General features: G+C 34.3%; 1 protein-coding gene across 1 annotated transcript; it reads right to left on the bottom strand.

Annotated features, from left to right (window-relative positions):
• Positions 1 to 378: 378 nt before the first annotated feature.
• On the bottom strand, positions 379 to 14,710 carry LOC133187851 (THO complex subunit 7 homolog). The gene is made up of 8 exons (XM_061323247.1): positions 14,670 to 14,710; positions 8,861 to 8,981; positions 6,731 to 6,858; positions 4,932 to 5,018; positions 4,221 to 4,278; positions 1,865 to 1,931; positions 1,237 to 1,306; positions 379 to 736 (listed from the first exon to the last, which is right to left on the bottom strand). Exons 1-8 carry the CDS (start codon positions 14,683 to 14,685, stop codon positions 690 to 692), a joined length of 594 nt encoding a protein of 197 aa, XP_061179231.1. The 5' UTR covers positions 14,686 to 14,710; the 3' UTR covers positions 379 to 689.
• Between the last annotated feature and the right edge of the window lie 15 nt (positions 14,711 to 14,725).

Raw genomic sequence — 14,725 nt, 5'->3', positions numbered from 1 at the left:
CGAACAGTGATGAAACCACAGTATGCTTCTGTGGATCCTTCAAAAACAAGATTACCAAGAAATAAAATAAACACTATGTGATGATGAAAATTCCTGTTAATCGAATTTTGGAATCAGATTTATATAAAATTATTATTCAGGCATTTATTATATGGATATCATGAATGTTCAGTGGTATACATGTATGCAGTTGTGGGATAATTGACAACTTGAAGGTGCTTTGCCATGTACTTCAAAAGTTAAATAGTTTTAGTACAAGTTCAGATGTGACATATGTATATTATTTATTCATCAATCGAGGGCACTCAAAGGAGTGGGGAATTAACAATTATATTACATAACAGTGTGATCAAATTAAACAAGACTCAGATACATGTATAAGTCTTCAGATTTTTAATTTTACTGACCACTATTAAACAGCATTTGACATTTATTAATAAAACATTTCACAATACATGAAAATACATATGCTTGTCTATAAAACAAACTGTAGCTTAATCTGTGGATTCATGGACACAATCATCATGAATCATCACAATCTCAAACTTGAGATCAATTTTGAGAAGTTAATACTTGGTACACAGTGAACTTGTGTACCAGGGGTTCTAGGTGTTACCCTCTATGCACCTTAAAGGTAGCTTTTCTTTAACAATAAATATTGCCGGATTTTTGTGAATACAACCAGTCCCTCAGTTTGTATCCATTTTTTCAGCACCCTCTTCTTTATTTTCATCCTCTGAAAATTCAAAGAGAAAACATTATGACAATAACTCATTGGCCTCTAAAGTACACAAAAATTTTGTTGATTTCAAAAGAAAAGACAAGACAATTAATTGCTGTGATTGGCTGGCCAGTAGGCATTTGTCAGTGTGAGGGAAGTGGGTGACATGGGAAGAGGATTATCTCAAAGATATCCAATCAATGAATAGAAAGAGACAGATCTCATTGAATAAGGAGAGTTTCAATTTTTATTTTGAGAAAAAAGATCTTTGTCTTTCCCTAGAAAACAATGTGTGTGTGTGTGTGTGTGTGTGTGTGGTGGTGGTGGTGGTGGGGGGGGGGGGGGAGGGGGAGGGGTCCTTTATGCATCCTCTATCTGTGTAGTGACTATATCAATCAGAAAAAGGTACTGATCATCTCTTATGATAGTGTTGATAAATGGAAAGGACCCTTCTAACTACACAAAAGGAAATGAATGGGACAATACAGTATAAAGAAACAAGTTACAAATCTCACCATCCAGTATGTTCTCTAACTCATGAATAGCAGCAATCAGAACATGGAACTGCTTCCTTCTTAAATCAAGCTGAAAAATTTAATTGTTCAAGTTTAATGTAATCAATGTACAAAAATTTGCAAGTACAAAAGTCTGCTTTCAAGAAGTTAAAGTGTACAAGAGGCTCTTTCTCTCTCTTGATCCCACAAATTAGATCTTGCATGATCCAACTCAAAAAGATATATTTAAAACTTTGGACTCCATGCCAAGTCCAAGTCTATCATGATTTAAAGTCAGGCTTAATCTTATACAAGGGTGATTGCAAATGTAGTTATAAAACTTGTTAGACCATTTTTATCAGACATATATTCCAACAATCAACTGTTGTTGTGGTCCTAATATCCCATTCACAGGTACATGTAACTTTGAGATGATACTATAAAACAATACCCTCATACAAAAGAGAAATTTTAATGTCGTTAATTATGCAAGCTTATCTTTTGTAAGAGATGTTTTCTGCTGTATTGTAGAGTCACTGAAGCTTACCATTTGTTCTAGAGATGTTTTCTGCTGTATTGTAGAGTTATGCAAGCTTACCTTTTGATCTAGAGATGTTTTCTGCTGTATCATAGAGTCACTGAAGCTTACCTTTTGTTCTAGAGACTTTTTCTGCTCCTCCAGACTTGACACGTCTTTGTCTAATCCTTGTAGCTGCCTACAGAACAACAATGCCAGTGTCAATCAAATTTATATTACATGTACTTCAGTGTCTAGAAGCCTAAAAGTTTTTTTTTAAAGTAAGCCACTAGCTAGTTCTTATTCTGTTTAGGGGGAGGGTATTTTGCAGTTTTTAATTTGGCTATATTTGTGATGCTGATATTATCGCAAATTGAAGAAACAGTGAATAATTTATATTAAAAGAAAAATACATACAAATTGAAGACAATGTTATTTTTCATGTATTGAAACAAACACTCACTTTATGAACCAAAGAAAACAAGAGGCCCATGGGCCACATCACTCACCTGAGCACTGTTGCTAGGAAAAAAGCAAAAATCAGTTCAGTATTGAAAAGCTTAAATGCGTAAGTGGTCCCGACCTATCCCTAAAACAGGGGGAGGGGGAGGGGGGTCATGATTTGAACAAAATTGAATCTACACTAACTAAGGATGCTTACATATTTCTTTGACTAACTGTGGCTTTTTTCCTACAAGTTTGAACTTTCATTGTGGCCCCACCCTACCCTGGGGGTCATGATTTGAACAAACTTGAATCTACACCACCTGAGGTTGCTTTCATATAAATATGACCAATTACAGCTTTGCTGTTCTTGAGAAGATTTTTAAAGATTTTTCCTATATACTCTTATGTAAAACTTTGATCGTACATTGTGGCCCCACCCTTCTCCTGGGGGTCATGATTTGAACAACCTTGAATGTACACTACCTGAGAATGCTTCCATATAAATATGACCAATCATGGCTTTGCTGTTCTTGAGAAGAAGATTTTTTTAAAAGATTTTTCCTATATATTCCTATGTAAAACTTTGATCGTCCATTGTGGCACCACCCTATCCCCGGGGGTCAGGATTTGAATAATTTGAATCTATACTACCTAATGATGATTCCACATGAGTTTCATCTTTCCTGGCCCATTGGTTCTTGAGAAGAAGATTTTAAAAGATGCCATTAATTTTCACTATTTTGTAATTATCTCCCCTTGGAAGAGGACGTGGCCCTTCATTTGAAAAAACTTGAATCCCCTTTACCCAAGAATACTCTGTGCCAAGTTTGGTTGAAATTGGCCCAGTGGTTCTGGAGAAGAAGATGAAATTGTGAAAACTTAACGACAACAACAACAACAGACATCTGACAAATTTTGATCAGAAAAGGTCCCTTGAGCCTTTGGCTCAGGCGAGCTAAAAATGTGAAACTATACACCTGCAAATTTAACCCCCCACCATAGTTTTGCAAGTATATATTTTACAATAGAAAACTAAGCTAATTAACAGTTTACCCACTCAATAATTTTGCCACAATATACTGAATAATAGAAAACTAAGCTAACTTATAGTTGTGCCCCCTTGAATATATCATCTGATGAACTTTTTATTGCTTATCAAGAAATTCCATTGGGTTGTCCCCTCCTCAAAAGATTCTTTTCATTTTCATTGCACACACAAATAAAAATCTGATCCCCTAATGTGGCCCCACCTTACTTACAGGGACCAAAGTTGAACTCTGAATCTGCACTACCTGAGGATAATTGCATATTAATATGACTAATCATGGCCTTGCCTTTCTTAAAAGGAAGATTTTTAATTTTTTCCCCCTATATATTCAAACGGAAAAGTTTGATCCCCAATGTGGCCCCGTCCTACCCTTGAGCACAATGATTTGAACAAATTTAAATCTGCACTACCTAAAGATGCTTGCAAATAATAGTATCACTAAACATGGCCATCATGACAAACTTGAACCTGCATTACCTGATGATATTTGCATATTAATATCACTTAACGACCCTGCTGTTCTTAAGAAGAGGATTTTGCAACATTTTTCCAGTATATTTCCATGTAAAACTTTGATCCCCATTGATACCCCACCATATCCCCAGAAGCCATGATTTGAACAAACTTGAACAAACTTGAATCTACAGTATGTCAGGAATCTTAATCTTTTCTGGCCCAGTGGTTCTTGAGAAGATTTTTAAATGACCTTTCCAAATGTTCACTATTTCTTAATTAGCTTCCCTTCAAAAAGGATGTGGCCCTTCATTTGAACAAACTTGAATCCCTTTCACCAAGGATGGTTTGTGGCAAGTTTGGTTGAATTTGGTCCAGAAAAGCTCACTTGAGCAACCTTTGGCTTAAGTGAGCTAAAAACTTTAATGATAATTTATTTTCTCTGACAAGACCCTTCAAGTAATTATTATAGCTGCTTATCCCTAATTTCCCTAATAATTTTGATGCACTTAATAAAAAAGCATTAACATTAAAACTTACTTCATTGTATCTTGTCTATCTGGGTGTTGCTGTATCACTCTAGCCAAAGCATCATACTCTAAAAATAGATTAGTCATAATTATTATGACACCCTGAAAGTCTCCGATGAGACTGAAGCTCTACTGGTTTAACTTCAAATAATCTGGGAGAATGGGTACAGTTGGGTTTGTTTTATAATAGTTTGTTTTTCTCTAATAAAAGCAACAACATTTCTTCCTTTGAACCATACAGAAAGAATTATGTTAACATAAATTTCAAGTACATGACTGTACAATTATAATTGTGTATTTAATTTTATCCACATCTAGCTGGTATGCCATAAAATGAAATTCAAACTTGATTTTCAAGATTACACACCCTGAACAAGGCTCTACATGTACATATAACAGATTTTAATCTTAAGAGACAAACAAGTAACATTTTGACACAACAGTTATCCCCCCTCCCTGAAGAGCTCTGCAGGTGCATTCAAAGCATGCATCTCATAAAGTATCCACATATGCACAATATTGCACATTTGATTTGGATATCCCTTGAGATAAGCTGGAAATTGATCTACATATGTATATGCTATGACTTTAACCTTGCATCTACTGCTATACAGACAGACAGCTAGATAGAGAAATGGACACGGTGTTTTCCAGTATTATACCTCCACAGCTTCATTGCAGGGGTACAATAATGCATATTTTTAACTGAGAATTGCCATACCTTGTCGATTTTTACGGATGCGTTTGGCCTGTGATAATTCATTTTTACATTCTGAAATCTTTTCTTTGGCTTCCTCTATCTTTGCCTCTGTAAAAAACAAAGTAGGAAAGTCAAATTCATCCTTCTTCCAAGAGATTTAAAAATATCAAAACTTAAGATCTTCAATTTTGTTTCCTGTGAATTTCCCTACACATGTATGCTGTGGATACCATTTCAGTATATCTGCAAGCTGTTACCTATTCGACTGCATTTACACGTACATGTACTTGCTGTGTTTTCTATAGTTACCTACATATTATTTTGTAGTGACCTATTTGCTGATTCAGCTGGTTGTAAATATTGTTGTTGTAGTGACCTATTTATTGATTCAGCTGGTTGTATACATTATTGTTGTAGTGACCTATTTATGAATTTAGCTGGTTGTAAATATTATTGTTGTAGTGACCTATTTGCTGATTCAGCTGGTTGTATACATTATTGTTGTAGTGACCTATTTATGAATTTAGCTGGTTGTAAATATTATTGTTGTAGTGACCTATTTGCTGATTCAGCTGGTTGTAAATATTATTGTTGTAGTGACCTATTTGCTGATTTAGCTGGTTGTATACATTATTGTTGTAGTTAACCTATTTGCTGGTTTAGCTGGTTGTATATATTATTGTTGTAGTTAACCTATTTGCTGGTTTAGCTGGTTGTATATATTATTGTTGTAGTTAACCTATTTGCTGGTTTAGCTGGTTGTAAATATTATTGTTGTAGTGACCTATTTGCTGATTTATCTGGATGTATATATTATTGTTGTAGTTAACCTATTTGCTGGTTTAGCTGGTTGTATATATTATTGTTGTAGTGACCTATTTGCTGATTTAGCTGGTTGTATATATTATTGTTGTAGTGACCTATTTATTGATTAAGCTGGTTGTATATATTATTGTTGTAGTGACCTATTTGCTGGTTTAGCTGGTTGTATATATTATTGTTGTAGTGACCTATTTGCTGATTTAGCTGGTTGTATATATTATTGTTGTAGTGACCTATTTGCTGATTTAGCTGGTTGTATATATTATTGTTGTATTGACCTATTTATTGATTAAGCTGGTTGTATATATTATTGTTGTAGTGACCTATTTGCTGGTTTAGCTGGTTGTATATATTATTGTTGTATTGACCTATTTATTGATTAAGCTGGTTGTATATATTATTGTTGTAGTGACCTATTTGCTGATTTAGCTGGTTGTATATATTATTGTTGTAGTGACCTATTTGCTGATTTAGCTGGTTGTATATATTATTGTTGTAGTGACCTATTTGCTGATTCAGCTGGTTGTATATATTATTGTTTTAGTGACCTATTTGCTGATTTAGCTGGTTGTATATATTATTGTTGTATCGACCTATTTGCTGATTTAGCTGGATGTATATATTATTGTTGTAGTGACCTATTTGCTGATTTAGCTGGTTGTATATATTATTGTTGTAGTGACCTATTTGCTGATTCAGCTGGATGTATATATTATTGTTGTAGTGACCTATTTGCTGATTTAGCTGGTTGTAAATATTATTGTTGTAGTGACCTATTTGCTGATTAAGCTGGTTGTATATATTATTGTTGTAGTGACCTATTTATTGATTAAGCTGGTTGTATATATTATTGTTGTAGTGACCTATTTGTTGATTTAGCTGGTTGTATATATTATTGTTGTAGTGACCTATTTATGAATTTAGCTGGTTGTAAATATTATTGTTGTAGTGACCTATTTGCTGATTTAGCTGGTTGTATATATTATTGTTGTAGTGACCTATTTGCTGATTTAGCTGGTTGTAGTTTTCCTGTTCCCTTGTGTTCATGTTGTACACCAGTAAAGACTTCTCCATTGTGTGTTCACACTGAGTCAGGGTTGCCATCATTCTTTCAAACCCCAAAGAGCTACAACAACAAAGAATAATCTAATTATTCTTTAGCTTTTATCATTTGAGTAAAATAATAAATATATAACTTTTTCTTTTTTAACATAAAAAGATTAGTGAATTAATGTTTTGATTGTCGTTTGACCTCACTTTGTAATTAATCAAGGAAACTCTTCTGACGATGGCAAGGTAAAGGTGTGAAATTATTCATTCTACTACTTATTAAATAGTAATTACTTTTAGCTTTATTAACATGATTAATGAGACTAACATCATCATTCTTCCAAGAACACACATATACATAATGATATAAAAACTATTCTTTACCAGTATCACTAATGAAGGAAATACAGGTCTGCATTCAGTGCATGTAATTAAGCACTCGACCATCACTGGATTCACAATTTTGAAAATTTAAGTGATATGCTTAATCTGAATCATTCGTACATACACTATAGGTCAGATATAGCACCCAAAGCAAAACTATTAGTTTAAAATTATGTCTGTGGATAAAATGACAGTCAGACAGACAAATGCCTGTATATTCCCTCAAAGGCTTCATCAATGGAGAGGAAGGGGGTTCAAATAAGTTCAATATTATTCTACATTTATTCTTCATTTAAAAACCACAGCATAATTCACAATTTGTTCAAAGAAATCATCAAAAGTAATAAAGATGAATAAAAAATATTAAATCCTATGGCCATGATGGTAGGGATATATTATCCTATTGTGGGAACATGTTATCCTATGGAGGGGACATATCCTATGTTGGGAACATATTATCCTATGGTGGTGCATATTTTCCTATGCTGTGGACATATTTTCTGATGTTTATGATGTTGAGGCCATATCAAACTATCATGACAATGTCATATATCCTATTTTAAAATCATACTTTCCTATGATAATATTACCCTTTACTCAAATCCACATATATTTGATTCTTTAAAAAGTTTACCCCATAGTATAATTAACATACAAACTATGCAACTCTAAATTAAATGGAATACTACGCTCCCAAGTATTGAGTATTGAGATTATTAACATCCTCTTTTACAGTACATGTACTTATATCTGCAAAATTATTATGACTAGCTTGCCTTGTTTTTTTCTGCCTGTATAAACAGTGTTTAAATATTACTGTCTCACTGACTGGAAAACTTGTTTCACACCATTAAAAGCTATGTTCTAGTCTCCGGTAGAATATGTATTTGGATTTTGATTGGCTAAGCAAGCTGTGTCTAAAATTACATCAGTAAAATATTGTAGATTATTATAGTAATGAACAGAGGATAACGAACAGTGATCGATCATCTCATAAATTCAGTAAACAAAATGAATCATGAACAGGGCAAAAACATGAGCCTCCAGAAGATCAGGTGCTTAGGAGAAGTAAGCATCCCCTGTCAACTGGTCAAATGATGAAGCTGTAGTTTCATGATATACTTGTTGAACATGTTTAAGAAATTTTATTTATCTATTTCAAATATGTTAACACAGAGATGGATTTTTTCGACACGTTTTTTTCATTCTGCCGAAGACAAGGACAGAGTGACTGGTTGTGTAAAATGAGTTTTCAAGTCAGCATTTATGCAGACAGAAAACAATAAAGGTAAGCATGGCCCATAAATGATCTTGTAGAAAAATTACTATAGAAAAGAATAGTAGTAAACAGCAAAAATGACTTCAATTCTTGAAAGCTTCTAATACCATGTTATAAATTTGCAGTTAGATACCTTGTACATGTATAATCATTTCTATTCTATGGGGGGAAACAAATGCCTGTGTTGGGGACATTATTGTCGAATGGTGGGTACAATATATCATACTTTGATGGAAACCTGTTATCCTATCTTGGGGTCATATTATCTAATGGTCATATCATCCTATGGTTTGTTCCTACGGTGGGAAAACATTATCTTATGGTGAGGAATTATTATCCTGTGCTGGGAACATATTATCCAATGGTAGAACAAATTATCCTGTACCTGGTCATATGATTTTTTATTATAGCTTACTTTTCCTCTGGAGATTCTGATGAGTTGCACCATCGAATGAAAGTCTTAAGGAGGCTATTAATTCGCTTGTCATCATTTCCTCCATCTCCCTCATACAGCAGTCTCCTCTTGATTATTTCGTCTATAAATATAATCAGGACTGTTAAAGCTGTGACACAGACAGGCAACCATTTTCATGAAAGAAAAAGTGAGCAAGTTCACATACCCAATGCTCCCACATTGCTACACATAATGAATGGCAATGCTATGCATTAAATATAATGACTATTTAACCCCCCCTCCCCCTTTCCTTTTTACAAATTTATGTTTGTCACATCAAATCTGTCTGTAATATCTGAAGGTGCATCATCAAATGAAAAAAAAGCTTCTCTTTGTCAATAAAATCATGATGCATATGTACTAAACCAGTTTCACACACAAGTTGCATATAATAATATGTAACCATCTTCAATGCTTAAAAGGGACATAACTTTCAGAAATAAATGAAATTAGAATTTCCTATGAATGTGCACACCTACACAATATTTCCACATTAACTACAAAGTAACATGAAATTCTGTTAATTACGCAGTTTCAAAGAAGTTGAACTGACAAACTGTTTTATTGGTACATATTTAATTTTGGTCAAACTTTCTAAGTTTAAAAGGGGCAAAACTCCCAGAAAAAAAATGAATCAGTTTCCTGCAACTATGCACATCTAAACAACTTATGTCCTGTAAATATATGCACATCTACACATATCTGCAAATCTGTAGCTCAATGGTCAGAAAAAAATTGGGATGAACAACCAGAGAGCTACAAAGCCACCCACTGAAAAAAGTATATATTTATTGTGCATAAAAAAGTGTCCTGTTTCTTTATTTATTTCTCTGTATAACTCAAAATACCATGTATTCCTAGAACATATTCTTTTCCTACTTCAACAACAAACTGTCTGTACAAGTCATCCATGAAGTGCCTGGACAGAATTGTCTTGCCACCCAAAGTAGCAGTATAAATATGTGAAATTTTTAATGGTCTCAATTTCAGTCCCAGGATGGTTATTAAAATGGTTTTGGGGAATGTTTTGTTGTGGAAGTAGTATATGAATATATGCTAGAAACACATGGTAAGTAATATTTTGAGATGACAGCATATATATACAGAGAAATAAATCAACAAACAAAAACTTTTTTGTGTGCAGTAAATATACTCTTTTTTCAATGGGTGGCACTGTAGCTCTCCATCCATTTTTTCAGACTTGCAGCTAATCTACACAGTATGTTCTTACTTAAGTTACTAATTTTTAAGTTTCATGAAATTCTATTGAAGGGTTTCAGAGGAACTGGACTGACAAGAACAGGAACAAGAACAGTGCCAAACTAATTCTCTCTTGACTTTCTGTGCAATTTCAAGACACCTCTACAGTTTATTAAATAGTTACAAATCATCACTTCCACTGCTTTCGAGATCAGTGCTAGGAATCAAGGACATTTTGGTTCACTGCATGTTTTATATGGCATGTGCTTATCTGCAGATGATAGAAGGAGTTATTCAACCATTTTCAAAGCTAGATCTTGATTAAAGTCAAGTGTGAACCGAGACACCCTCTGGAATCCAAAATGGTGACTGTCGACACTTGTATTTAGTTTATGTACATTGAAATATGATTTTAATTTAATAACCTTCTCATTTCAGTGATTTTCAATTTTTATTATGATCTGTGTATTTAGACAGACATAGAAAAACACACAATACAATAGCTGCAATAATGTAGCCCTCTACATTTTTTTTTTTTTTTGAGAGGGCGTTCAACTCCTTAGGATCTACGAAATGGAGCAAGTGCGGGAGTGATACACTCCTGCACTGATTTTGACTCAAATCATCAGTAAATGACTAATGACATGTTTACTGACTTTGATGGATTTTATTTTGGGACAGCCAATGAGAATTTGAGATCTAGGAGCTGATCTATTTAGGAATTCACTTATTTAAAGCATAAATATCACTGTTTGTGAAAAATATTTCATATGGAATGCTTTTATTCATCGATGTTTAGTGATACCACACAACACAAGTATTTATCGACACCTATATTTACTTTATTAAGCCTTTCTAAATTTCAAAAGCAAGTCTCAGTACATCATGCGAGAACTCTCATGGGAGCTGAGGAAGACGATTGGTAACATGCACTCATGACGCAGATTTATTTTACCTTTTTTAGCATATACAGGGCTAGGTTGTTGGTAATGAGTAAAGAATCAATCTTACTGGAAGGAAGTTGGATGTGAAAGCAATTTAATTTTGCTTGCAGTTGTCCATATTCAAAAAATATATTTGCACCATTACCGAGATCCTGTGGAATTGTAACCCTCTCCTGAAAACATCAGATAAAAAAAAAATAGGAGAGGGCTACATTATTGCAGCGGTAGACAGACATCTCGACCCATGGACCCCTCGGCCCGTCACGCTTGACATCTCGACCCTGACAGGTCGGCCCAAGATTGTTGACACGTCAACCCATATAAAAGACACCTCGGCCCAAGCAAAATTTTATGATGGAGAAAAATTAACATATCTACAGTCTTTCATTTTACATCTATTTCTTGTGGAAAATGTTGTTTCTTCTGCAATATCATGATAGCGACCGTTACTCTTGTATTAACCTCCCCTCCCCCCCTAAAAAAAGAAATTTATATAGATCTATGTGTCTAGATAAATTATCGTATCAAGATATATATTTTAAACACGTAAAATAAATTGCATTATTGGTCTGTACTTAATTGTATGTTTCTTTTTTTGAAAAGCACACACACTTGCTTTGATACAAGTAGCCTGGAAAAAAACCCGGACTCGAACTAGTTATAAGCGACGATAATAAATTTTATGAATGGAAGTGTTTTTCTTAAGAAATAAATGAGAACATATATTCATTGGATCTAAATGTATTTAATTACTGTCTCCCATTTAAGCCTGCTTGTAATTATCCCCCTGTTGTCATCAATATAACACACACTTGACCCTCCAAAGGACACCTATATTTACTTTATTAAGCCTTTCTAAATTTCAAAAGCAAGTCTCAGTACATCATGCGAGAACTCTCATGGGAGCTGAGGAAGACGATTGGTAACATGCACTCATGACGCAGATTTATTTTACCTTTTTTAGCATATACAGGGCTAGGTTGTTGGTAATGAGTAAAGAATCAATCTTACTGGAAGGAAGTTGGATGTGAAAGCAATTTAATTTTGCTTGCAGTTGTCCATATTCAAAAAATATATTTGCACCATTACCGAGATCCTGTGGAATTGTAACCCTCTCCTGAAAACATCAGATAAAAAAAAAATAGGAGAGGGCTACATTATTGCAGCGGTAGACAGACATCTCGACCCATGGACCCCTCGGCCCGTCACGCTTGACATCTCGACCCTGACAGGTCGGCCCAAGATTGTTGACACGTCAACCCATATAAAAGACACCTCGGCCCAAGCAAAATTTTATGATGGAGAAAAATTAACATATCTACAGTCTTTCATTTTACATCTATTTCTTGTGGAAAATGTTGTTTCTTCTGCAATATCATGATAGCGACCGTTACTCTTGTATTAACCTCCCCTCCCCCCCTAAAAAAAGAAATTTATATAGATCTATGTGTCTAGATAAATTATCGTATCAAGATATATATTTTAAACACGTAAAATAAATTGCATTATTGGTCTGTACTTAATTGTATGTTTCTTTTTTTGAAAAGCACACACACTTGCTTTGATACAAGTAGCCTGGAAAAAAACCCGGACTCGAACTAGTTATAAGCGACGATAATAAATTTTATGAATGGAAGTGTTTTTCTTAAGAAATAAATGAGAACATATATTCATTGGATCTAAATGTATTTAATTACTGTCTCCCATTTAAGCCTGCTTGTAATTATCCCCCTGTTGTCATCAATATAACACACACTTGACCCTCCAAAGGATGCGCCGCAGCATTCTGTTTGTTTATCAATTAGCACCTTAATTACTAGCATTGTCTTCTCATTCCTTCAATATCATCAATGTGTTCGTGGAAGGTCTTCTTTTTTTTTTAAATCTTGATGGTTTATTCATCATGTTCATGTACTTTTTTCAATCAAATATTTAATTCAACTCCAAAAATTGGAAATATATATCGGGATATAATTTCATAGTAAAATTTTGCTTGGGCCAAGGTGTCTTATGCATGGGCCGACCTGTCTTAATTATTGGGCCGACCTGTCTGAGCTGAGATGTCATTGGGCCGAAATGTCAATGGGCCGAGGTGTCGTTGGGCCGAGGTGTCTGATATTCATTGCAGCTAATGATACACCATCTTGAAACCACTATGGACCAAATTGCTGTCGGAATATTGAAATTTTTATATCTGTAACTTTATCAAACATATGCACAATATGTTTTGCTTGAATACCTTTAATTTCCCTCTGACGTTCTCTTAAAAAGCATAACTTAATTTGCGTTTAATTTAAACAAACAATAGGGATTGGTCTTTGTACCCCTGACGTGGTGAAAATATTCTAAAATTTTTGTATAACGAAGATAGTTTGTGAACCTCTAGCCTCTGTGGTAGGATTAGATAGAACGTTCTATCGTTAAAATGATATTGTCCTGCGGAGTCGGTTTAACGATAGAATTCATTCCGTGTATTCGCAATGTAGCAAAATAAACACGGGCGATAACTCGAACTCTGTGCATTTTCTATGAACAATCCAGAGAGTTCCGAATGTCAACATGGCGTTAAATTTGAAGCGAGGAAAAATCGTTGAGAAAATGAGTTGAATTTTCGTATATATATGGATTATTTTTTAGGTTAAAAGGCATATACAATCTCAAAAAGGTTTGTTATGATTAACAGGTTGGGCACACCCCACCAAATGGTCATTTATCCCCCGTTCGGTGGACAATCTCCCATATCGGAGACGAATTTTACTGACCATTTGGGAGAGAAAAATGGTTGTGTTCAATTCCATAGAATGGCGTGGAATGGCGCATAATTTTAAACCATGTGGAATAAAATATAGATATTTATCGGTGTTTAGAGTGAAAAAAATCGGAAATTCAACGTGTAACGGGATTTTATGGAAATAAATATTGACGAAGATCCAAAAAGCAATTGAAACTTAACTTATCAAGAGTTCAACCACTGGATAAAATAGAATTTTTATCCTACTAGACACAATCAATTTTTTTTTTGATTGAGTGATCAAGAAGTTCGGCTGTTACGGACAACTATGGGTATCGTTTTTAGGAAGTTATGGAGAAATTGCACATGGGAAATCGACCGAACTATGTTAATTGTGCGACGAATATGTTCACTAAAATTCCCCAATGTCTAAGTAAATGCGCTTTTACTTTATTTTAATAAAATTTGGAATAGAATAAAGAAGTCCACCATTTGGTCAGTAAAATTCGTCTCCGATATGGGAGATTGTCCACCAAACGGGGGATAAATGACCATTTGGTGGGGTGTGCCCAACCTGATTGATTTGGTAGTTATTTTCAGTACAACTCCTTTTGTATTCTTCAAAATCATTTCGGAGTGGATCCACTCCGATTTGCTACATTGCAAGTATATGGGACGTATTCTAACTGTGGTGAGGGCTTGTCCCGAGACACAGTTAGATTATTCTAACTATGGTAGGATAAAACAAACCACTATCATTATTCCACTAGTTATTTCACCGGTGTCATTCAATTCTGGCTCGTATCGTTTAGGCCAAAATACTTCTTTTTATTGATTTTCTGCTCGAGTTACATAAAAAATGTTATTTTTCCTCAAAACTTCAAATAAAACTTACCATCATTCACTGCCATTTCAACAACCTTTACAACGTGATTGTTTCCATATGGTCGC

This window comes from Saccostrea echinata, unplaced genomic scaffold (genome assembly GCF_033153115.1).
Source record: "Saccostrea echinata isolate AGI-Se365-2 ecotype Australia unplaced genomic scaffold, CSIRO_AGI_Sech_v1 ptg000015l, whole genome shotgun sequence".
NCBI lineage: Eukaryota > Metazoa > Mollusca > Bivalvia > Ostreida > Ostreidae > Saccostrea > Saccostrea echinata.
This window is presented reverse-complemented; position numbering and strand designations above follow the sequence as displayed.